The sequence below is a fragment of the Sylvia atricapilla genome, chromosome 19 (assembly GCF_009819655.1).
Source record: "Sylvia atricapilla isolate bSylAtr1 chromosome 19, bSylAtr1.pri, whole genome shotgun sequence".
Lineage (NCBI taxonomy): Eukaryota > Metazoa > Chordata > Aves > Passeriformes > Sylviidae > Sylvia > Sylvia atricapilla.
Window position 1 is genome coordinate 6,279,357 of NC_089158.1, and position 26,190 is coordinate 6,305,546.

The 26,190-nt window shown below is 41.1% G+C and overlaps 1 protein-coding gene across 12 annotated transcripts in view; it reads right to left on the minus strand.

Moving 5' to 3' along the window:
* Positions 1 to 26,190, minus strand: part of FNBP1 (formin binding protein 1) — an 89,650-nt gene that overhangs the window by 53,658 nt on the left and 9,802 nt on the right. For 4 of the 12 annotated variants that reach the window (XM_066332747.1, XM_066332743.1, XM_066332738.1 and 1 more), the window contains exons 1-3: positions 12,581 to 12,674; positions 6,436 to 6,551; positions 1,708 to 1,764 (exon numbers count right to left, since the gene is read on the minus strand). In XM_066332747.1, the coding sequence (XP_066188844.1) occupies positions 1,708 to 1,764; positions 6,436 to 6,551; positions 12,581 to 12,655 (248 nt within the window). In that variant the 5' untranslated portion in view covers positions 12,656 to 12,674. Of the gene's footprint in view, positions 1 to 1,707; positions 1,765 to 6,435; positions 6,552 to 12,580; positions 12,682 to 26,190 lie in introns of those variants that run through there. The other 8 variants (XM_066332741.1, XM_066332744.1, XM_066332737.1 and 5 more) reach the window with 7 other exon arrangements.

The window sequence follows — 26,190 nt, forward strand, 5'->3', positions numbered from 1 at the left end:
TAAGGTGAAAAATCAAAGCAAAGATGGAGATACTTAGAGGAAATAGAATGGAGTGGTACAAACAGGGATGAAAAAGGCATCGGATGAAAATTAGAACAGGAGAAACTAATAGAGGGACTAAACCCATAATCCATTACAAGCAGAAACATCCACATTTATGATGTGAAATGAGAGAAATCCCAGTTGCAAAAAAATCACAAAGTATAAAAGAGAGAGACTGATAGTGAGCTTGAAAAAAGCTGATTTTAAGCCAGGTTGTCTCCAAGCAGCATCTGAGGAATCCAAAGGTCACATGACAAATCCCCAGACATTGTTTTGAGACATGAAGTAACTACACTGAGGTGAACACTGTTTATAAAGGGCAAAGGATACACAGGATCTTCTGTGCCACATCACATATAATCATTTAATTCCAATATCCTTTTTCAGCAATGAAGGATGTGTCAAAACCCATTGTAGTAAACTCAAAATACCCATTTATGGTAGAGCTATCCAAAGGCAGATTTATTCCTAATCCTGGTACAGACCAAAACAGCCTCTGTGCTGGTAATATAATCTTCCTTGTGTAAATACCAGTATCTCAGGAAACAATGGCATAAATAACTGATTCCCAAACAATGTTACTAAAAATAAATTTAAAAGCGAGCAAAAAAGCTGTTATCTCTGTTACACAAGCCACTGGAGTAGCTGGATAGAGCAGCTTGGGGGGCTGACCCAAAAATCTGTATTAATATAATCATCCAGTTGGACCCATATCCAAACTCTTTTGAAACATGTCAGATTTCAAAGCCAAGGGGTTTGAGGTTGCTGCTGGGCTCTCCAGAGGCAGAGCAGCCTCCTGAACCACCAGGCTGAGGGTCAGCCCCTGCCATCCCTTCCTTCAGAGCTGCATTACAAAACACTGACGTTGAGAAACTCCAGGGTCACAGTGCTCAAAGGGGAAAGGTTCTCGCTCTGGTTTAGAGTCTGTTGGGAAGCTCATTTTCTAGAAAGTTCTCCTTAAAGAGAATTGTTAGTCTCCCCAAGGGCAGGAGTGTGCTGTGGTGTCTCATCACCTGGACCTTGTTGCTCAGAGAAGGAGCTGAGCTCTCTGCTGCTCCCTGCAAGCACAGCATCAATCCCCTGCAATGGGGACACACAGGTGTGAGCAGGGGAATCAAAAGCACACAGGTGAGGCTGTGCCACATCCTTCAACAGCAGCAAGCTCCAGGATACTGGGAGTACAAACTTCATCCTCCATCCTGCTCTGCAGGAACCACTCTGGTGTTAGAACATCACCCCTTTTGTAAGTTACTAATCTGTGTTGTCAGCCTGTTTGAGTAATTTAATACTTACACGGAGTGCTTGAGTTTCATGCTAAAATTAACAACTGTTCCTGCTCCTGCTGAAAGCAGATATGAATTTGGTTGTTCACTTCAAAGAGCCAGGATCAGTCTGGCTTGAAGGTTTTAAGGCACATTAAAAAACAAGTGAAACAAAAACCCCAACCCAGGCATTCAGAAACTGCAACATAAGGGAATTGGGTACTTATAGGCCAAATCCACTCCTTAGTATCTACCACATAAGCCTGTTTCTGCATCTGTGACATCTATACTCTTACACTTGAATTTAAAATCTTGGGTTTACAAGTCAAATCCTAGGTGATGACCCAAACTTTGCTATTCCTCTATCAATGCATGCTCAGCCCGCAGGGGATCGTGGACATACCTGTATTCTTCCTCCTCTTTGGAGTTCTTCTTGGGTTGGTATTTCTTTGAAAGATTCCTAAAATTAAAAATACAGATATATAAAATAAAATGTTTAAATATCCTTTGAAGCTTAGTGACGATCTTTAGCTGCACACACATTCTGTGAGGCCAGACTTTTTATCTGCAATGAGCAGACGCCTTTCCTAAAGTATGACTATAACCAGGCTTTGATTGTGCTGTAGTAACAATCCTAAGAATGGGCTGCACAGTGCTCCAGTCTGTAACTACAACAAAGCAGAAAGATTCTGAACCCAAGAAGTTGCTAAATTAAGGCTGTGAAGTCAATACACCTGGGCTGTGGTTCTGCTGATGCACAGATCTCCTTCACCTGATCTAGAGGAGTTTCTTTTAGAGCAGGAGTCATCCCAGGAAAGGCAGATCTGAGGCAGGCGATGACACTCTTGGCCAGGCAGGTTTGCCTGCCTTTTGCAGGATGATTAGAAGGGAAAAAAATACTTCATAAAGCTGTGGGAAGCTGCAGTAGATAGCAAAAGGGGGATAATTTTGTGATTATCAGCTAATGCTGGGGGAAGTGTGACATTTGATTATCCTAATTAGCACAGATGATTGCATCTCATTATCCTCCGGCCAACTCCTGATTTAATTTTAAAACACCAATATGCTCTTGGAGTGATTGTATCTTAAATAAGAAACCTGAACCTTGCTGTGAGCACATGTGACAGTAATTGCATGGTTTTCAGTGCCTCAGAAGTCTCTCATCAGCAGCAAATCCAGCGATTTGAGAAGGTGTGCTGTCCACCCGCCCCTCAGTGCACCTTGCTGCTATCAGCATCACAATGCACATTGCACTGCAGTGCACACCACAGAGCTCACCAATCTCATAGAGAAATTTTAAGGCCTTTTCAGTGCCCCTCTGTCCTAAACCGAGCCCTATTACTCTGTTCCCTCTGGCAGCCTCTCACCCTATTGCAAAAGGGAGGCCATTTGGTTTAGTTTTACAAGGTTGTATCAGCAATGAAGAACAGCACACAAGGAGTATTGATGGAATCACTGTCTGAAGGAGGACTGAGTTTTATCAACTTAGCCATGCCAAAGTCTTTGGAGAAGTCCCAGAACACATCAAGTTGTAAAGAAACTGCTTTTTCAGAGGTGTAACCCATTCCCTGCTGATGCTGGTTTTATTGCTGACTTAGAGACGGCAAGGCCTCCCATCTCACATTTCTTATCCCTTTTGTTCTCCTTCAGGAATTAAGGAGCATCTGCCCCAACAGAGGAGTAGCCAGAACGCTGGCAGATTTGCACAGACAAACATGTGTTCCTCAAAATTTAAGGATCTCAACTGGAAGGGATCCAAATGAGTATCTCCCTCCCAGCCTATGCCTTCTCTCCAAGAATATGCTCTGAAAAAATGAACTTCTCTAGTTCTGCAGCTTCCACCTGATGCCAGCATGAGAAGGGTTCTCCAAACTGTTCTGCATGATGAAAATAAATCTTACAGCACCCTTTGTATGCCATGGGAATGCCTCCTTCCATGCACCAGCTTGAAAGGGAAAGGAAAAACCATAAGAAAACAAGCACAGAAGGCTACAGTAATAAGGTATTTTCACACAGTATAAAAACTCCATCTCCCTGTACTGTCATGCTGCCCAATTAATTCTGACACACAGAGCAACTGGCTTCCTGTGACTCTTTAAAGGTGCAGAAATGCTACAGAGCAGAGGGAAAAAAAAAATCACAGTCTGCTTTCACAGAGAAAAACCACTTACCAAGGATTAGCGTCTGGGTTAAACACTTCATTCTCTTCGATGCAATTTACACAACACACAAATTGAGTCTATATATTTAAGTTCTCTAATTTTTTCCCCCCCTTGTCTAAAATCAGATGTAGGGGTTTAACCAGGTGCACACAAAACCCCCCACAAGTGACAGTGAATCCAGAAGTATTGCTGGACTCCAGAGGATCCTGGTGCAGTGTCACCACCAGCACTGCCCAGGTTTGAGCTCAGGAAGCAGTGACACCTTCAGTGCTAACAGTGATTACAGAGGGAGCTAACACTAATAAAGACCAGCAGTAAAGCACCAGCTCTGGAAATATTCTGTGCTATCCTGAGCACTCATCTCTATGAGTGTTTCTATCTGCCTTTCACTCTGCCTCATTTTATCTGCCTTTCCAGCCTATTTCTCTGCTCCCTTATTTCAACTTGGGTGACAAATGTGGGAGAAAGATGTCAGACATCAGGGGTTCTGATTCTCAGATTATCCTGACACCTGAAGCATTTTTCCCAACACATTTTCCTCGAGGCTATCTATCTATCATCACATTAGGCAAGGGTTTTGACACCCTTTGTGATGCTCTGAGTGTCTGTGCTGCAAGGGAAGTGACAAGGACACACCACCTCAGCACTGGGAGCACAGCATCCAGCACAACAGCGTCTCATGGAAGTAAAAACACTTAAAATAAACATTCTACCATAGTTTCTAAATCCCTTCCCTCCCAGCCTAGCTTAATGATTCAATAAATATGATTGAATTAAGAAAATAACAATGTGAATTAAGAAAATAACTGTGCCAGATCTGAAATGGGCTCTCAAACCACTGGGCTAATTGTAAATGGTGTGTAGATCTAACCTAAAATATTACATATGCATTTGCAGAATTATAAAGAAAAAGAAAATTTAACTTCCATAGATGACCAGGCTGAGATGTAGATTGTCAGAGAGGAGAAGTGGCTAGTTAAGGAACCCAGGAATGGAACAAAAAATACAAATTTCACAGAAGGAAATAAATTACAGCAGCTTTATTTACACTACAAAATTAGTTAGATCCACAGGACTACCTTGAGTTAACCTGTCCCTTTTCAATAGTATTTTCTGCATGTTATGACATGCAGTGATGTGATGCAGCCCTTTTAAAGCAAATGGATGTGGTACAAAAAAAGGTTTGCACCAGGCTTAAGGACACTTATTAAATAAAAGCAGATGCATGATTTATTTTTCTTTTTTAATATCCAGCACTGTTTTACCTCAACAGTTGACAAGCCTACATTTTTGTTTTTTTCTTTTATACATCTAACTTCTTAGATGCCTGCAAGCAGCCCTGTGTTTAAGAGCTCCTCGGGGACAGATGCATTTGTCCTCAAACCATAAAAAATACAGAGAGGCAAGAAACAAATTGACCGTGGTTTTTGGGAAGTCTAGGACAGAACAAGAAATAAAGCTCAGGAATTCATAGTTTCTACATGGTCACAGGTAAAACAATCTTTCACTTTCATTTACATGTCGTTTGTGTGTTTATTTTAATAATTAAGCTCTTTACACCGGGAATTTGTCATCCTGAATACTCCAGTGAGTCTAGTGCAGGATTGTTCCTAAGACAGGCCAGCTCACCCAGATACTCTGCTGGGCTTTCCCAGTCCAGTCATATTCTCTTTGTTCCAGCTCATTTTGCCTCTGTAATTCAATCTCTGCTCCTCTCCATAGGATGTGAGCAATTTGTTCCTGCACGAGTCATGTTCTATTTCCTGCTTGTCTGTAGCAGAAACCCCGGGGAACCCTCCTGGCATTCCCCTGGGAGAGCACACAACCATCAAGGCAGGGATTTATCTACTACCAGCTCCTCATAAATCACAGGCCATTGTGCATCTCAAATCCACTCAAACACAAGCAAATTTTGGGTGATTTTTTTAATAGACACTGTGTTAGATACACAGATCAACTGAAACCTCAGATACCAGCTCTTTAAAACTTGAAAAAGATGGAAAGAGCTCTCAAGATTTATTATCACCATGCAAATAAAAGGTGAGTTTACTGGAGGGGTTAGGAATAATTAATTAGTCCTGCTCTCCCCCTCCCAGTTAACTCCAGCACTTCCAGTTTAGCACTGATCACCAGTGGCTGCCAACAATTCTGTCCCACAGGCAGCAGCAGGACCCCTGTGTGCTTTACTCCCTTCTAACCCCTGATCACTTCTCAGTTTTTTCTACCTTACAGAGGAAAGCAAGGTGGCATCTACTCCTGGGGGAGGGTTCTTAGCACCTCTTCCCCAGGACCTGACCTCAAGGAAGATTTTTTTTCTGTGTCTGGTTCACACATGCTCATCTCTGTCCACAATCAAACCAGATGTGGACATGTAGAAAGTACCTAGCAGGAATTATTTGACATTAATTCAAAAAGATCTCTCCTCTGATCAGGAGATGCCTTAAAAGATGATAAAACTGTAATTCAAATATCAGGTTGTAACCTTCTTAACTACATAGGAAAAATTACCAAGGGCTGGGGCTGACTTTCTGACCTGCAGTTCCTTCCCATGCATGTTCAAAAAGGGCCTGTCTTAGTAAAAGAAAACCTAAACTTCGCCTAACAAATGATCATTATTCTGTTGAATTCTTAAAACCCTTCAGCATTTTTGCACAGCAGCCCCAATTTCATGGAAAACATTACAGAGCTGTCCTCAAAGGCTGAGCCATTAATCATGCATAAACTGTGAGTAAGCCCTAGTGTGCTGTTGAGCCACCCCAATAACCTCTCTTTTTGCAAAACATATGATTACTAGCAGATATAATACAACAGCATCTTAAATTAACTTTTACTTTCCAATCTCTACATTAAAGCTATTTTCTAAAAGCCATTATTATAAACAAAATCACCACTGACACAGCAAACTTAGAGTTAATTACAGGCTCTGAAGAGAGCAACTCAAAAGTCCAGAATTTTACATATCAACTTACCTAAGCTGCTTTGCATAGCTGAGTTCAATCTCTGTTCTTTCTTTCACAAACTTGATGTATTTTTCCAGAACATCAATACCCCACTGCGTGTGCTTTTCTAAGTTGTCAAACTGGTCCTGCAATGAATCAAAAAAATAAAAGTTCAGTCTCATTGAACACAGAGACAACTAAAATTAATTTACGAAGGAAGTATCACCATACAGAAGGTGGTGTTAATATTTTCCATTACCAGTGAGATACTTTCATAGTGAGACAGGTTTTTAATCAACAGAAATCTGTATTTTAACATCAGCCAAATTCAGTAACACTCTTCATTACTCATTTCTGAATCAGTTTCATTCCAGAAATACTGGCAATTCTATTAAATTCCATCTTCTAATATAAAAACATGCTTAAATGTAGGTTTAGAAATAGATACTCTTGATAGTACTTTGTTTTTACTCTGAAGAACTAACAGAAGTTCCACGAATTTGGGATCTACTCCTAATTAATAATTCTGATTTTCATATGAAAATTGTAGATTTAAACTCCAGCTTTGTCAGTGCTATGAATTTAAAATGTTATTCAGAACAGTAAATCTTTTTACAGGGCAGACTTCAATTCTTCTGTAGTCTGTTTTGTGCTAAAGCAGACAACACAATGCTCCCCAAAATGACATAAGCTGTTTCCTGAAAGTTTTCTTGTCCACCTCCATTTACACACAGATACTACTTTGTTCTTCAAATATTGTTGCCCTCAAAACCAGTCACACATGTTTTCAATAAAATCAAGAACATTCCACAAGTCGGTTTGGGATTTGCAAATGCCAAGAAAAATTAAGCAACTCTAAATCCAAATTAATTATCTAAGCCAGTTTATTACTATCTGCAGATTTCAATTATAATCACCTTATTTTTCAGAATTTGATTACTTCAACAGCACTCAAATTCCACAATCCATTCCACAGAGCTTTGCAGAAGTTACTGTTTTTACAATACTTGAAATATCATTTTTAAACTGTAATACATTGAATACTTATTCTGACAGACACACAGTGCAAAATAAACAAGGGCTTTAATATCAGCCTAACTTATTTGGCATCAGGTTCCATTATGGAACAAGGAAGAGACAGATAAAGTTTGTACAATCCACAAATCAGATAGACTGTGTTTTCCAAAAAACTACACAAAGCACTTGATTTGAGTGGGATGCTGAACTGCCACTACCAAAGATTCTGACACAAGTGATGCTTCTCTGCAAAAGATTTGGCCCTGTGACTCAGTTTGCAGAGCTATCAGTGAGTTACAAAAGCCAGACAGGCCCACTCCTTTTAGACACAGAGCAGAAAAATAACTGAAAGCTACAACAAAGGCTGGTTTGTGAGTATGTTGCTTTTATCAAATACCACTTGCTGCTCTGTAGCACATCTGGCTGTGACAGTGAGTTAGTTACACTGGTGGCAGGAGGGACTCTGCCAGCCTTGAGCACAGTCATGTGCACAGGGGCTAATAAAGAAAATAAACTTGCTAACAAAACTGCTTGACTGTAATTTGAAGGGGAGAAATAGGAACCATGTTTAGAAGACAAAATTTGCTAAACACCTTTAAGAAGCAAGTTAAACCAGCAGGTAAAACTCGTGGAATAGGACACACAGGGTTTGAGCATTGCATGCTTGCTCTGGTTTAGCATCGTCTACTATTTCAAACCAAGTCAGCCAAACCAGACTAGGTTTCAACTTATGTCAGTTTTAGTCAATTAAAAAGGTATTGGGGACAGAACAGCAAAATGGTAATGGCATAAAGTTACAAAAATCGTAAAGAACTTTTAAGTGCACCAGGATTAAGTGCTCCAGAATCTACGAGAAAGGGTGACTGAAGTAAAAAAATTCAAACCACACAGAATAAAAGCCTGACTTCCAGCAATATAAACCCCCCTTGGAGCAGTGTAGCATCAGTCACTCAGAAAGAGGACGCATGTATTCTGCAGAAAGGGAATACACAGATTAAATATATATATGTTTGAGTATATACAAATCTTGACTTGAGACAGTTTCATAGCTGGGGAGAAGGCAAAATCAGGGGTAACAATGGTTCTGCTCCTGCCAGAGGGCTCAGCCCAGCCTGGAGTATGGTGTCAGCACAGAGAAGCACCTTCTGCTCTGCTTCAAATATACAACCTCTCCACCTCTGGGATTATGCTGGAGTCAGGAGAGTAATGCAAACATGGCCTTTTCAAGGTTTCTGATAAAGAGGTCTTCTAGCTCTCCCACACCCTCCTCTTCCACAATTTACATTATTTAACATAAACACATGCATATAAAATAAATACCCCATGGGGAAGTCCATTAGTCACAAGTTTACATGGATTCACACACTGCTGATTTAGAGAAGGGAAATCTCAGGCAGGGAAATTCACTCTGTAATCCCTGTAAACAAATTTAACCACCTTTATCAGATCATATTTGTACCAAGAAAGTAGCTTATTATCCTATTGTGACCCCATCCAAAGAGGAAAGGTCAAGGTTTCCCAGAGAAAAGAATGCCTTTCAAGGAGATCCTGCCCTTCAAGGTAATCCAGCTTCCAAGATGGAGCAGGTTCACCCTGAAAAGGCAACCCTGGTGGTGGCTTGTCCAAACCTCCCACCAGCATCCCACCCTGAATCAATTCTCAGAGCATCATTTAGCTCAGAGTTTGAATAAAAAGCCCAGAAATGGCTCCAGGTCGCTGCCTCAGTGTGGGCAGGATCCTACAGAGAGACCTGCTGGATTGTTTCTAAGGCCTCACTGGGCCAAGTGTGGTGAAAAAAAACTCGCTGAGGAGCAGTGTAAGAGGAGCACACAGTGGTGCAGCTGTCAGACAGATCAACCAGGGGAAGATGCTGAATTTCTATTTATAAAGTGAGATGAGGCACTTGCCCCGTGCCAAGCTCTAGGCAGAACCACCTCAAAAGTACAAGCACTGACCTCCACTATCAAGAAGAGAGGCAAGGGGAAGTTTAACTCTCTGCAGATTTGCTAAAGAGAAGAGTTTCTGTTCTTTTCTGGGCATGGAACAGGGTTGGCCCAAGTGCCATTTCTCTCAGCAGCCAACGCCCCACAACAGTGTGTTACACTGGGGTCACACATTCCATTGTCCCTTCCCTTTGCTGAGTGCCTTGAGGATGAAAAAAAGTCAGTAAAAATGGCAACATCATCACTGGCTGAGCATGAGGTTCCAAAGGAAGGGCAGTGCAGCCAGGGGAACACAAAACAGATTGACCTCCTCCTTCCATGCCTCTGGAAGGACACTGAAGGTAGGCAAAGGCTCTGGGTTAAAGTTAATGAATCATAGGGATTCCAGAGGACACAAAATGCGTTCATCATACAGCATAACCTTCAATTCATGGAATCCTAAAGTCCAGGGATATATGTAATCAATGCAAAATACACTTCTAAAACAGAGATTTTTGAGAGCAGTTGACAACAGCATAATGGCTTGAAATAATCAACACTGAAAACACTTTTTAGAAACTGATTTACTTTTCTACAAGTTCATCACAAAAATGCCTTATTGGTAGGAATCTAGAGTTTAAAAAATCCCTGTATTATTCTGGAGTCTAATGAGAACAACACATGTCTTCAACACAAAGTGCACCGGGCCTGGCAGAGATGGTTTAGCAAGTGAGCTGTGCCTTTACAGCTCTGCAGGTTCAGTCATCAGCTGCAAGAGGGCTCAGGTGCCCCACGAGCTGCTGTTTCAGCTTTCAGTTTCAATACACAGACTCTCCTCTGTTCATTTCTGCAGCATCCTCACCCTTCCAGTCAGGGAGAACATTAGGAAACAATAAACTCCACAGGGCTTTAGCATTCAAGAAAACAAGGCAAGAAATATGATGCAATGTTCAGGAAGAATGCTCCCACTGGACCACAAGGAGGGAGAAACAAAAGGTCATACCACACCTGTTTTCTCTGAAAAAGAAACACCAAAACATTTTCTAGAAGAACTCACTGCTTTCCTCTGGCTCAGAGACTGGTTAACACCTAAGAACATTCTCTGAGCAGAAATACTGCACTGACAGTCAGTTGTCTACCACAGTAGGCTCCCACCACAGCCTTCGTGTTGCTATGTCCTTCCAAACTGTCAAATCTCATCTTCTCTCAGTTTCAAGTGCCTAAGTTGATTGTGGTATCTGCTTAGTCAAAACAATAGACTTGTAATTGGCCGTCACAATGTCCATGTAATTAAACTGCTTGAGTAACTGCAACTTACCTCCCTTCATCAGATTCCACCCACTTCCCAAAGCCAGCAACATGTGCCACTACACAAACTTTATCAGCTGATGGAGGAGCTGGAACACAGGAGCTGACCCACACAGGTGGGAAAGCAGAGCCCCTGCTGCTTGAAACAAACTGTTCAGAGTTGAACATGTTCTTCACACAAAAAATGGAAGCTCAAAAGAGGGAAGTTGAACTTCAGTCATTAACTTGAACAGGAATTTGACATCCAAGTACCCAGAATGCCTTGAATATTTTAACCCTAAGGCAAAGCGTGTTTCTAAATTCATTTTTTAACTTCATTTCTGTTTCCATTAATTCTCTCCCAGTGCTTTTTACTGCTGCCCAAATAACCTCCCATCCATGCATTCTTTGTGAAATTCGGTTGCATGCTTGTTACCCTGACAATGCTTAAAATGGAAATAGTGCTGCCCATTTGCTTTGCTTCATTTGCATGGTTACTTGAAGCTGTCAAATCCCCTTCACTTCTCAACTGCCCTCCTGAAGTCACATTCCTCAGCTATGCAAAGTATTTTGGGAAGAGGAAAGTTAGCCATTAAAGAAAACAAAAAAGAAAAAAAAAGAAAAACCTTCTTCCCATTTCTCAGCCATATAACATGGAGCACAACCAATTATTGAGCAATAAAGTGTTATTCATGAGGTCTCTGAAGATCAGCTCAGTGAGATATTCCTTCCTCTTTGTAGAAGGCTTTCATCTATTGCAAAATAGTTCAACACACGATGTTGAGGGCAAATGATAGACCTTCACCTGCCACCAAGGGGCTTCCTCAGCCTTAACAGTGACTGAAATAAAGGCGATATCCTCACTTTGGAGCTGCAGCCTCAGTCCCTCTGCAGCCAGACAGACTCATCCTGCTCTAACACACAGCCAGGCCAGAAGGAATGGGGTTTCTATTTGGCTTCAACTGTGAAAAAAAAATTAGATTCTAGGAGAATTTACCAATTAATTCTGCAATTTATATCTTCCTGTCAAACCTGCCCAGAATAGACTCAGCTGGCAGCATTTCTGTACCAGTATCCAAGCAAAACTGTCACTGTCACCCTTTCTGCTGCTTTCACAGGTGACAGGGCAGAACTGTGAAATTAAGAATGCTAACACAGATAAATAATGAAGAAAGACTATGCTGAAAATTCAGATGCTAATAGCAAATGAAAAGCCTTTATATTTAGTATATGCCTCCTATAATTCTAATGCAGCAATACAATAAAAGATTCAGGATTCTTGAACATTAAAAATACTTGAAGATTTTCCACTACCTCATTCCCCAGCGAGTTTGACTCTGCTCCCTCACAAGATTATTTGTTTACACACTGTCATTAATAACAAAAATAGTAATAGGGGAATTAATAGCTAATTTTTACTCTGATCATACCTTCTCCTCCCATATCTCTTCTTTTTAACACTCTCATTCAGTTTCACAGGCAAAAAGGAATTAAAGTGAAGATCAAGAATACATTACAGTGTTCAATTTCTAAATTACTTTTTTAGATTCCATGGTTTAACAACTTCAAATTATAAAAATAATTAACGAACTGATAAGCCCTTCACAGGCTCGGCTGAGTCCCATATGGCACTACAGCACTGGCAGAATACACGGGAATTCAGATCACAGATCCTCAGAGACCTACAATAAAGCTATATGCAAATGTTAACAGTCTCCAGGCAAATTAATAATGAAAGAAAATGCATAAAATACAGGCTAGCACCACAAGAGCCTTCCAGAAAACAGAGATGAGTAGAAAATACCAAAGCAATTCAGCATCTGTTGACTCAGCCACTACTGATGAGAATCAACTTCCCACACAAACCTTGTCAGCAACAGTCCGAGAAACCCTCAGTTAATGACACTAAACAAACAGCCCTGATTATATATGGAACACAGGACACCAACCTTTCCCTTCCTGCAGCAGAAACAGGGAGCACTCACAGCACCATGGAGCACAGAGGGCCGGGGCAGGGAGACCATCTCTGCCCGCTCTACACTCAAATGATGCTGTGGCTTCACTGTTGTTTTGTGACTGAACCCTTCCATTCCCCCACACATCCGGTTCTTGTTCACAAAGCCATTTACGATCACACGTGTTTGTCATGCAGATCACCTCTTCAGCCACACGTGCTGAATTCAATCTTGCCATTCAAGTATTAAATACATTTCCCCAATCTTTTATCAGGATGCCTAAACAGGCATGATTTCTCCCTGAGCTGAATAATAAATAAATAGCCCAGAGAAAAAAGCCATCTTACTTGGCCATCTCCATCTTCCTTTTGCTGCCATTCCCTAAACACATTTTTCCATAAAGCCCTCAAGGTTAACTATTCTATCTCTTCCATTCACCTGGGAACTTGATCTAGTTAGGGGAACACAGAAACAAACACAAGATTCTTTGCTGCATCATTAGGAAACCGAGTGTATTTCAAACCTGTGTGAAGGGGAATTGACAGAATGCAAGAGTGGAAACAGACTCTCTTTTCAGTTGAAATACCTTTTATGTTGCTAGATAAACTCACTTCTAATTGTCCTGCTTATTGCAATAGACATTTTGTGTAAAGCAGCTTCTAGGCCATGCTTCAGCCTTGAAATGCTTACCCTCTTCAGCATTTTGCTGAAGCTGGAAAGCAAAATAAGTTCTAATATTTATGCCAATTTTAATTTGGATAGAAAATAACACTGTCCCAGTATTACAGCAAGGCCCTTTGCACAGCCTTGTAATTGCTGCTGAGACCAACCACACTCATCCCCACCCCAAAAACCACCTTTCACAAACTCAAGAGTGACCCCTCCTGCTTATTAATCTGGGCTGCTATCCCACAGGCAGTTTTTGGCCATACCTTAACCCTACCTGGATAAAAACCCGACTTAATTCAAACAAGAAGCGCTTCTGAGAAAAGCCATGAGCAGTTGGCACAAAGGCCAGCACCTGGAGAGCAACATGAATATTCCAGCTGCTCTGAGGCATGGCCAGTCCTGGGAGTACAACCAGATCATCAGGGCTGACAGGAAACCAATTTGATTGCAACATCTCCCAAAAACATCCACCTACAGCAAAGCTGCACAGGAACATCCCCCACTAATGAAAGGGGTGAGCTTTATACTGGTGAAGGTTAAACCTCCTTGTAGAGAAGGTGCCCAACACCAGACTAAAACACAGCACTGGGTTAGGGCAGTGAAGAGCAGAACAGCCAACACCAAGCTCCCAAAGCAGGGAGAGAGAGTGGCTCTCTGGGCAGCAGCACAGAGCAACAGGTCGGCAAGAGGACACCTCTGCTTGCTGGAGAGGTCACTGGGAGTACAGCCACACTCCTGCCGTGGTGGTGACCCACTTTAACACCTATTATGGAAGCCGTGCAAAACCCAGCACGTGGTTCCCAGGGAGAAGCTTCCTGGTGTGAGTACAACCCATGTCATCGACTGCCGAGGCATTCACACACTCACACATGCTCTCCGTGTCTCAACGTCTTGTTCTCCCTGCTGATAGCTTCAACTGTGAAATGAAACTGCTCCTTTGGCAGAGCCAGAAAGCTTCGAGTCAGAGACCACAAAAGCAGGAGAGCTCCAGGAGCAGATGATCCTGCAGGAAACTTCCTGGTCTTGCCCCTAAGGGCTGCTCTTACCACTGCAGCAAAGAGGTTCTCCTCATCAGAACCCAAAGCAGCTGAGGCCCCAAACCCTCCAGCTCTGCCATCCTGCTGTCAAAGCAAGCCTCCTCCTCCCCCCGTTATATCCTGCAAAGGATGTGGTAAAGCAGAACTTGCAGTCCCTCATAGCAACAGGGCAAGTAACTGTGCTAACAAAGCAGCCAGAAAGGAAGGTGACAGAGGGGATGTTCAGCTCGAGAGAGGATGTGGTTGTTGGGGCTGCAGCAGCTCAGAAAGATGCTGAAGGAGGTAAGATAACAGAGAGAAGTGATTAATTCTAGGGAGTGGGAAGGCAGGAGGATGTGATCAGTTCAGCTGCAGCAGGACAGAGCTGACAAGCAACAGGTGATCAAGAGAAACAGCAACTGAGCCAAGCACTGGAGAGTGAGGGACAAATAAGACTATCCTTTGTTTTCTTGGAACGAGGGAGTTCTTGATGGTCAGTTTTGTAGGTAACATGTCCTGGACTGCATAGGGAGAGTACATCCAGCATGGAGCATTAGGTACTATTTTGGTTTTATTCAAACCTGAAAAGGCCATATTGAGGCACCGCCTGCTGTTAGCAGTGGGAGATCTTTCTAAAGATAGTGTTACACCTCTTGAAAGACGAAATGTGCTTCTCAGAGTTGTCACAGTTACATGCTCTTGAAAATGAATTTTATAGCTCTCTTTGAATAAGGAAAAGGCAAGGCTCAAAAATCACCATTTGCAATGTCCAAGGACACTTTTCATAGATGGCCATGATGCAGCAGCAACTCATTTCCTTCAAATAAATTTAAACACTTTGAGGTTTGAGGCACTGCATGACTTTGCCACAATGAGAACCATCTGTCATGAGCAGCCCATTCAGAAAGGAACATTTCTTTGCAAACCTACAATTCTGCTTATAAAACACACTCAAGGAAACCCCAGAACAGGACATAGTTTTGTTTCAAAATACATTATAATGTGCAAATTACAACCCAGTATGTAAGAAAGCTCTTAAAGAACAAGATAATAAGAGAGAAACTGCAACTATTGCCAGATGTTAAGTCAGACTATTTTTATTGAAAGACTGAGTGCATTTCAACCTTTTTATGCACTTGTTCCGTTATTTAAATTGAAGACAAACATGCACATGCTGCTTCTTTTGGTGATTCGAGTGCAATTCAACTGATTTAAGTGAACTTATTTGTACCAGGTATGAGGACAAACAGCAGAATCTAGACTTTAAAATCCAGACTCATTAGCTAAGCAAAGGCTCATAACTACTAAAATCTACTGGGGCCAGAGAGATGATGCATCTCTACCATTAGCATTAATTATACCCACAAAACTCATTTAGGAAAAAAAAAAAAAAAAGAAAAGAAAGAAAAACCAAAGAAACAAAACAAAGCAATGCTAACCTCCTCCTTCTGCTCATCCTGGGGGAATAGGAATGGGATAAAGATTTGGTTTTTGCTGACAGTATCCAGAGCTGCAGCCTGAAAGCTGCAAGGACCCACAGGGATTCACTGTTCTGTGCATTATAAACAAGAGCTTTGAGAATGAGCAGATCCCCTGGTTTGTGGGGCTCTGCTGCTGGGAGGGTATAAACCTTGAGCAGCAGAGCTCCAGATCCGAGCTGCCTCCCTCAGGAGCTGCAGCATGGTAACAATACTAAATATATGCTGCTGTTGTTCCAGGAAGGTTTTTCAGTTGACAAATGTTGCAACTTTTCACTGTTCCCCAGCATCATCCCACTTCCCTGATTTAATACACACCCATTCGTTTCTTCTGAAATTATTTGAACAAATGCAATTTTAGAACTAATTCCCAGTAAATCTTTTGCTGTCTGGCCACATCTTGGATTAACTGTTGACTGATTTTCATCCTCTTTTTTTTTTTTTTTCCTTTCTTTTCCCAGTCTGCAAAGCTCTCCCTTAATAATACCAGCTGTTAAAACAAAGATCAACAAGAGCTCTTGCCCACGGTTTCCCCTTTGGGCAGCTGTGTACTGATTATTAAAAATGAGCCATAGAGTGTTCCTGCTTATTGCATGGCATGGATAACTACAATAGAAAGCCAAACGAGCCTGCTGATCCATTTAAAAGAACACACACAAAAAAGGCAATTCTGCCCTCTTATCCAAAACCATACTGAATCACAACAGCAGAATCTTATCCACAAGAACAATACTTCAATCTGTAGGAGACTTTGGGAAGGATTTTTTGGGGGGAAATTAGCTTTTTGCCCAACTTCATCACAAACCAGTGCCATACTGGTTTCATCATATAGAATACCCAAGTTGTTTCATGTATCCTCAAAGTCAAAGTTTCTTTGTTAGTATCAAAAACTTGTTGAATATGGTTTAGTTTGGAACACACAGTTGGAGTTTAGGAAAGGGTTTGGGGGGGATTAATTTGATTTTTTTTTTAACATCATCACCACTTAAAAATAATCAGTGACACATTGCGCTTTGCAAATAAGAGTCCTTGGTCTCCCTCTATCAAAATTACCCCCAAAAGATAACAGTTAAAAAAAACAGCAAAGGTCTCAGCAGGTATGCCTGGTATTCTCAACAGCAAAACTTCTAATCTCCACTAAATAAATCCCCTGGTGGGTGTAGAACTGAGCATGTGTGCAAAGCTCTTTCCTACACACGTTAATGCAAAGATGTATTTATTCACTAAACACAACAGCCTTTACTCCTGATACTCCTTTTCAGCTCCTCCCCTGGCCCTGAAGCCAGAACTGACCAAACCCCAGCGCAGGCACCGTGTCCTTCCAGGATGTTTATGCAGACACTTGGAGAAGAAAAATGTTGTACAAATCACTAATTCTGCTTAGCTTGAGGCTGACTCCTGGAATCACTGGAGCAATGGCAATAACTAGGGTTAAAAAAAATAAGCCCCTTATTTCAGAGTGTTCCAAACTGTTCCCTAAAGTTCAAAAGAAAAGTGAAGATCTGAACTGACTGTTCCCTCCTCTCATTTCCAAATTAAATGGAACAAACTGCTGAAAAAGTTCTTTGTAGATGGGTTCAAAAAGCATTTAAATACCTTAAATACCATGACATGATAAATACAATCCTAGATTTTTCAAGAGCCACTTCACACTCAAGACCAAATAAGATTACTGCTATGCCTGAAGTATTTCTCTCCACCATTGCATTCCATTTTTAACCCAGAAATTAGATTAGGTGCTTCTACTCTGATCCAAGAAATAGTGGAGTTTCCAGAGCAGGAAGATTATCAAAGATATATGCAACTCAGAAATCAAATGCAATGGATAGAACAACAATGTCAGAGTGCATAACATTTAAAATGTCTGCAAAAAACCAAAACTGGTCACTTCACAATATGTCAACAAACTCTGTTCAAAATGCATTTCATGATTCAGAATTGTCTACTCATACACTCCACTCTGTGGAGTAGAGTCAAGCTACATTGGCAAAAAATGGATAAATTCTGGAACCAGGCCAGAAATATAAGCTAAGAACCAAACGAAAGCTGTACAGACTCTATGCCTTAAATCCATCTATTAGGGTTTGTCACACAGCTTTTTTTTAATTACAGTAAGACCTGGCCCTTCCTGTAGCTGTAAAAATGGCAACCAAGACAGTCCTATAACATCCTATCATGTCACACTTGTTTTTTTACCCAATACCTTTCTCCTCTCAGTTTTTCCTGGATCAACATTCAGGAAGAGCTTAACCCCAGCTGTATCTGCACTCTGCAGTGTCCTAGAGAGCTGGGCCACCTATCACAATTTTGACAAAAACATTGTTTCAGTCTGATCCCACTTGCATAAAATATTCAGACTTTAAGCTGATCCTCGCCATGCTTCTCCTCCTCTACAAAAGACATCACCTGTACAGCCATAGAATTACCAAGCTAAAATATGGTCAGACCAAAACTAACGTGGCAACTCTTGTCACTGACATCTTGCCATGGATCAGAAACATTCACCTCTGCATCAAAGCATGAATTGCTATTGATAATAATTCTTCAATTACTTCAGTCTCTTATCCTTTGGAGGAAGAGAGCATATCTCCCTATTCTCACATGCTCACTTCTCTGACATTTCTATGAAGTCTCTCCTCAGGTAACAATTCCCATTAACTATAGTGTGAACTCGTGTTACATCAAAGTTTAAATCTGAGGAAAAGTAATCTCATTTCCCTTAACTGAATAATCACTGTACAAAGCCTCTCAAACTCCACTGGGTCTCCCCCTTCTCCCAAGAGAAGCCTCTCTCAGTACTAAGGCTGCAGCAAAACTAAATGAATGCATCAAAGTAGGTGGAATGAGAAGGGGGAAACATTGTGCAAAATGCTGACCCACCAGAGGCATACAAAGCAGTTGTTCAGTGGTGACAATGAATAATTTAATCTGAGGCAAATTACCAAACAAACATCAATTAAATTACACGCTAGACTACAAGAGAAAGTTCTCCCACACACATTTCAGGTTTGCAGAGTCAATAGAGCAGCACAATGTACCCTGGATTGTGATGGAGTCATCCCTCCCTCAGGGATACTTGACATTCTCCAAGGGACATATGACAATTGCAATCTAAAGAGAAAGAGTTAAAATTTAACTGCATCACACTAAACAAACATTCACACAAGAAGACTAAAGAGATCATGTGCCACCAAGCCTTGTAAAATGCAAGAAATCAGAGTTCTCTACCCCATCAATGACACTCATGAAACGTGCAGAATTAGACTTCATAGAACAATTGTCTACCATCCATCAATTTGAAGTGCCTGAGCACCTGATCAGGGAGCATTTAAAGCAAGTTGCAGCAGCAGCAGTAAAGACTCCCCAGTCTAACAGCAGCCTCCTTGTGCTAAGTGCTGCTTTTTCTCCAACAGATCCAGAATCGGGCCCAGCTCAGAGAAATCAGAGACAGTGGGGAACCACAGTGTGGTGAGCAAGGCTTGATGGTTTGCTGCCTGTGCCACAAGGATGCTGCAGGACGGCCACACTCCTGCCCCAGCAGACAAAGCTCAAGTTCACTGTGCTGACCATACTGTGCCAGCCAAGGCAACCTAAAATTACAGTTTCTAGAAAGTAGGGCAGCTACAGACTGTCCAAACCTTTTGGTCTGGCTCCCTACACAGCCTCTGGCCTCTCAAAGAAAAACAGTCAGAATGTTTTATGGAAATAAATCAACAATTACAGTTCCTTTTGACCAATATGGCTTGGAAACCTAAGCATTAGGAATAAATGACATTTTGCCACCCTGAGCTAGAAGAGCAACATCCTTTGATCCTTTAAGTAAGGACTGCTTCCCTCAGCAAGGATATTCTGCTCCTAAGCTGGATAGGCACGTCTAGCTGAGCAAAAAGGGTAATCCAGTTTTCTTGTGACAACAATCTCATTTCCTTAGTGTTAAAAACCACATGTGAATATTTGATAATCATGCTATAACACTGATGATACCATGATACAGATTTCAAGCTTTCACTGCACTTGAAGAAATATCTTGACAATGCTAGTGGAAATTACATCAGTAAACAGCCTCCTACTAATATCATTTTCAGACAAAGATGTGAAGAAAATCACTACCCAATTTAAAGCAGTGCTCATTGGAGCCAAGATTAAAAACTGCACTTGGGTCACACCAGTCTGACCACTTGCCTGTGCTCACCCCATCTTCTAGAACTACACATCTGCCTAAATCCAGGAGCAATGTAACAAGAGACAGCATGGAACACTGGATTTTTTACCTCTCACTAAAATATTTGGGTTCATTCTTTAAATAAAACCTCTATTTCAAGACCTTGAAAATTAACTTCTAAAGTTTTAAACGTTTTGTAGTTTTGGACAACAATTCATATCCCTCTCCACCTGCCAGGCAGAATATTGGTTTTGAGGAAGGAGGGTGTTGGCTCACCAGACAAAGAAAGAAAAGTGGTTTACTGTCATATCAGTTCTACTCTGGCATTTAAATATTAACTAAAAAATTAAACTGGAAACACACATAAAATCAGGCTGAGGCTGCATCCAGCCTCGTTAAAACCACATTATGTTAGTTTACTTAACTGCAAATGCAAATATTTTTTCAACATAAATCCTATGCATAAAACCATGCAATAAACGTATCCATTAGCATCTAGATAAAGGCATTAATAGGAGGCTCATATAATCAACTGTACAATAAAATCTAGAGCACAATTGAGCTCCAAGACAATTAATACTGCCAGGAAAAGCTCTTACTAACTTTCCTAAGCCCAGGACACACAACCTTTCTGAAATGCGGATCTCCAAATTCTTTATAAAGCTGGTAAGGCTACGGCAAACAGACAAGAATTTAAAACTCTCTTTTAAGGAGTTTAGAGCCAACAGAGCTCCTGGCATTTTAGTGCCATTGCAGGCTCTTGTAACACTGCAGGCATTTAGAAGCACCAGCAAATTAATATGCTGCACCAACTCATTTGGTGAACAATCTCATTCAGATCTTAAGCTGCTTGTCCGGGGTTCTGAATGTGTGAGCAGGCTGAAAAAATCTGAGGCGCCGCAGATATTTCCTGAAAGGGTGCTACAGTTTTTCAAGTGTAAAGCTGCTTGCTGTACTTTGGACTGGTTACTGGGACAGCAATAAAAAGCATTCTTGTGTCTTGAGGGCAAACAAAACCAAGACCACCACACCACATACATCATGATGTGCTTAGTCAAAGGACAAACACAAACCATGGTCAAATGTTATTAAAATCTTCATCGTGGAGATCTGCTGGAAAAGTTTTGGTCAATGTGACAGCACAGTGTGTGTTACAGGAATATTTCTTAATTAATTGGTTCATTAGGACTCTGCAATAGCAAAGTATGCTGCTCATAGAGCACATGGGGTGGAAGTTTGTGACTAAAACTATAGATGTGTCATTCTGATTCCCACTCTTCTCACATTCCTGGTAGATCAAGGGGAAACTACCACAACACCACCACCAAATAAACATGGCCAATGCTTACACTACAACCTGCTCCTTGTGTTTTCCTGTCACAGCAGTAATAAACCATGAAGCATCAAGAGGATGGCAAGCACAGTGCTGCTCTTCTCTGGCACCATTGTGGGAGGAAGTCTAACAAATACTTGTCATTTCCAGAAAGTAATGGATTCCTAACTCTGACATAAACAGTGCCCACAAATAGCACACAAATCTGTCACAAATTCACTTCTTCACAAGAAGAATGATTCTCCATTTAACATCAGCAGCTGATAACACAGCACTAACAGCCAGTTCACAGATGACAGTGCTGCAAACAGCACAGCAGTACTGACATCTTGCAAGAGAACCATAAATTTAGGTCAGCTCATTGCTGTGCTGTTCGACAGAGGAACATGAAACAACGTGATGTGCAGAGTAAGATGCTGGTCACTTGGGCTCACTGTTTCCTGCAGCAAGAGAAAAACTTTCAGTGTGGCTTCTGCAAACATCCTGCAACTGGACAAACGTGCAAGGTGGAGACTGGGTCATTCCATTCAGGAAACACAATCTCCCTCTCTGGTAACATCCACAGGATTCACAGTGCAACAGCCTCCAAAGAGAGATGAAGCTGCTTCCTACATTAATTTTGCACAGGGCCATGTAGGGCACTTGATAATCACATCTTTAAGGAGTAATTCATTCCTCAAATGAAAAGAAAACACACACATTCCATCCTCCCTTTATCAGGGATGTGTGAATTTCGCCCACACACAACTTCAGAAGTCTAGATTGGGAGGGTTTTAAACAGATGCCATTAAATATTGATGCTGTATTTCATTTCTTGCATGACTATTTATTTGAAGAGAATTAATTAGTACATTGAAAAAACTCTTTAAAATGTAGCTGTCAAACATACATACTTTTTATAACATCCAGGGAACACTGCAATACCTAAAATAAATTGTACTATCAGCTGCTACATTGCTTTTCAAGATCATAAAATAAAATAGATACCCTGTATTTGACTTTTAGGTTTGTCCCAGACTACAGCAACTATTCAGTAGTTACAGTTTCACAACACAGAAGAACTTTCATAATGAATGTGGGCACAAGAGAAATGGCCATATTTTACTCCACAGCAGAAAAGTCTGTGATGGGAGAGGTTGAGGATTTCCACATCCTTGAGTGTCTTGTGCTCCATCCTTCCCATCTTTCTTGTCTTTAATTCATGTCATACAATTTGCAAGACTGGGACCATCAGTGCCTGGATTGCACAGTGCCTACCCAGCACAAGGGGATGGAATCTCCAGCAAAACGCTGCCAACACACCCAAGGTCATGAAACAAATATTTAAATTAAAACAACAACAATCAAACCAAACCAAAACAACCCAGGGACTTCTGAAACAGTACAATACTTCAAGCACTGCGCTTACTAAATAAAAGCAGAAACCCAAGCATTACAAGGACTGACATCCTAAAAATGACACTGAGGCATTCCTCAAAAATCTTGCTAGATGGATTTCCAAATAATTTATTATGGAAATGAGACCGTACTAGCTATTTACTCAAAAGTGGAAGATATTAAAAGGCAAGTTCTTATTCTTGTAGAAGAGACACGAAGCTTTGGATATTACAGTTTATCGGAGCAAATTAAAACTCATCACCTCACGACACTTCTTAAATTTTCCAATATCTTGCTGTTTTGTTACTTTGTCAAGTCACTATCAGCAAGTCTGTCTCCAGTGCTCTGGGTCTCCCAGAACAAGTTCCTCACTGTTCCTGTGACACTTGGTGTATTAGGCTGACCTACAGGACCCTTGCTAAATGTGACACCTCTGACGTGGTGCTCCAGTCTGTGAGAGGTTATCACACTGCACTTCAGGCAACATCTTTGGAAACAAATGCTGCAAATTCTAAAGTACACAGTGATAAGACAAATGTTATGAATAATGCAAGAAAGGCAAAACAAACTGGTTTTGAGAATAAATAATCTACTCATGGGAAGTAAGTTGCATGGGGGAGACATGAGAAAACAATAGCATATTTTAAAAAGAACCTGCCCTGCTGCAGAACATTAGAAAAGTAAATTGTATCTTCAGCAGAGGTCAAAACTAAGGTGTAAGGGATCTGCATAACAATATGTCAGCCTTCCTCTTCCCCTTTCCCTCTTCCTCATATCTACGCTTTGCTTACTTCAGATTTCATCCATTACAAGGCTGCAGCTCTGCCTCTTGGATTAAAGAGCTCTCCAACACATAAGAAATGCTTTTGTTTGAAGAACAAACAGGAACCTCCTGTCCAACCTTTGACTTCAGTGGGTCTGAGCTACTGATCTTCACACAGCAACTGGAGCTTCTGGGCTGTGTTCCCTGATTGTCCCATGACTCCCCAACTATTTTATAACACAGGCATAGACCAGTTGCTTGATGAGCAGTTGAATCATCTAAAAAATATGAAAGAGGATATTGACTTGAATCTACGAGATGCTTTATCTGCCAAGCAGGGAAAGCAAGTTTGGCCTCTGAAACAGACTGATTCAGAGAGGAAGAGGAAAACAAATGTGTGTTTACCTACCCACAAAGAAGGAGGCGAAAGAAAGAAAATTTCTTGAAAATTGACAAGAGCATCCCCTCCCACAGTAAGGACAATGAGGTCACTCAGCTCTCTACAGTTGTTCCAACGACAATACCTTCCACTTAAAATAGTTTTTGGAAGCTACAATTCTAGTCCAAAGGTTGAGTCAAAACTGCTCCCAGCCAAGGAAGGGAAAATAAAGGGTTTGTTTTTCACAAACTCTGAAGTTCAAATCCATCTCCTCAAATTTTTGGCTACTAATTTATAGCCCAAACTGGTGGGCCAAGAACCACTAGGACCAGTGAAGTTTATGTTATGGGAGAAGATTTAAGCAGAGCATCTCTGAAGCCAGAGGCTCAAGACGACAGCACCAGCCAGTTTCCATCAGGGACGTTCAGAATTCACAGACGTAACAAAGAGCCACCCTAAAACATTCCAGCTTTCATGAAGTCCTCGGGCCTTATGGATATACTTGTAAAGGATTCCAGCATCCTGGAAAAATAAAATTACTGCTTACCTGGCTTGGTCTGCAGAGTGAGATGGACCAAGACCAAAGTGACTGAGAACTAAGAGCAAGGCAGAACAGCTGTCATGTGGGCTCTTCACTTCAATTTTTTGAGTACTTTTGTACATGAATGACATCCAAAATGACCAGTAAGCACATTTAACAAGGCTACTGACACTCTGTAGTTAGTTCTTGCTTCTGAGCACTTACTCTACAGACTAAAGCTCAGTGACCATGTTTCATTCCTCCTCCAATCTAAAGAAAACTAAAATTCCAAATCAAGATGAATGCAACCAGGACGTTTTATCCTTATGAAATTCACACAGATTATGGACTCTGAATGTGCACCCAACCAAACACAATATTAACATTTTGTAAAATATAGACATAACACAACATGCACAAGATCCCACATTTCCTCTGCAGTGATTGTTATTGAAAAAATAGTGTCTTTCCTGGCTTGAAGATGCCTAATTCTACTAATTTGGTATTTGAGACCATACCTATTTTTGGAACAGCTATGGAACACATACACAAAGGAGAGAAAACAAGTTCTAAATGCAGTGCCGTGAATAGAGCTGTATAGTTCATGCATCTTTTCTTTCCTAAGAGAATCTGAGCATTAAGCATTGCATCACACAAAGAAAATGTATTATGGTCCACTTTTTAAGAGTGATTTGTGCCTGTGGCTTTTTTCTGTTACTTTTGGGTTAGTCTTCTGATTATTTTCAAAATTCTCCTACCCACAAAAGCCTCTTGAAGTGCATTAGGGCTTACACACTAGTCCCAGACTGTTTAATTTAGCCCTAATACCTTGAGGAAGCTTCGGGATGGATTGTTGCTGTTGTGATTAAAGAATCAATCCCACCCCCTGCCAGGAAGGTTGGATGGATGCCTTGCCCCCAGAGGGGAATCAACACTGCTCCACTGACCAGCAACTCCCAGACACCATGTGTGTCCATCTATCACACATAAAAACCCCAAACACTTCATTCTTACATTCTAACTGTAAGAAGGGGGTCTGAATTTCCATTATTTTGACAGTTTCCACTTGTTCAACTCTGCTACTATGGATTCTGGCTTTTGATTCCTCTATCACCATTTGTTCCCAGAGATTAACCCACAAGCAAACCATAGAAGACTACACCAAGCCAACAGCAGATATAAATCAATACAAATGGCTATAATTGTGTGCACGAAACCCATAAATATCATGTCAAATGTCTTCTGACTTCTCTGTGAATGGAGCACACCATTCTGTCATGCTGTTCCCAACCATCAAGTACTTCAACTCAACTGCTAACAGCCAAGTGAAATATTTATATTTGTATTGTTTAGCTCAGCAAAGGTTTTTGTTAGTGGAACAATTCAACATACTCCCTCGACCATTAAATGTTGGCACTGTGATACCTTTCTGTTCAAGACTAAGTGTTTTCCAAGAGTGACAACTGTGCAGAGACCCAGCCTCCAACGATGCCTGAATTAGGTGCATGTGTTTCACAACAGCACATTTTCTCACAAAAATTGTTGCTTTCCAACAATTACAGCTTTCCTATTTCAAGATCGTTTTGTGTCAATCATACTGAACATCTGGAAAAAGAGCTTTCAGCAATTTCACACAGAATAGAGGTATAAGGATGATGCAGACAAGAATCAGAATAGGAACCACAATGTAAAAATAAAACCAGTCCACAGTTATCTGGAGGAGGAGGCAGTGAGGAGATGCTCACATATACCAGGAATGGATGCAAGCTCCTACCCCCTTGTGAGCTGGTCTCCTGGGTTACTCCAATGTATCTCAGAAGGACACATGCAGCAACACAGCCAGAGACACTTCATTTTATCTTTAAATAGAGCTGGAACCTGGCTAGCCCCCCCTTCCAAAAATAAGG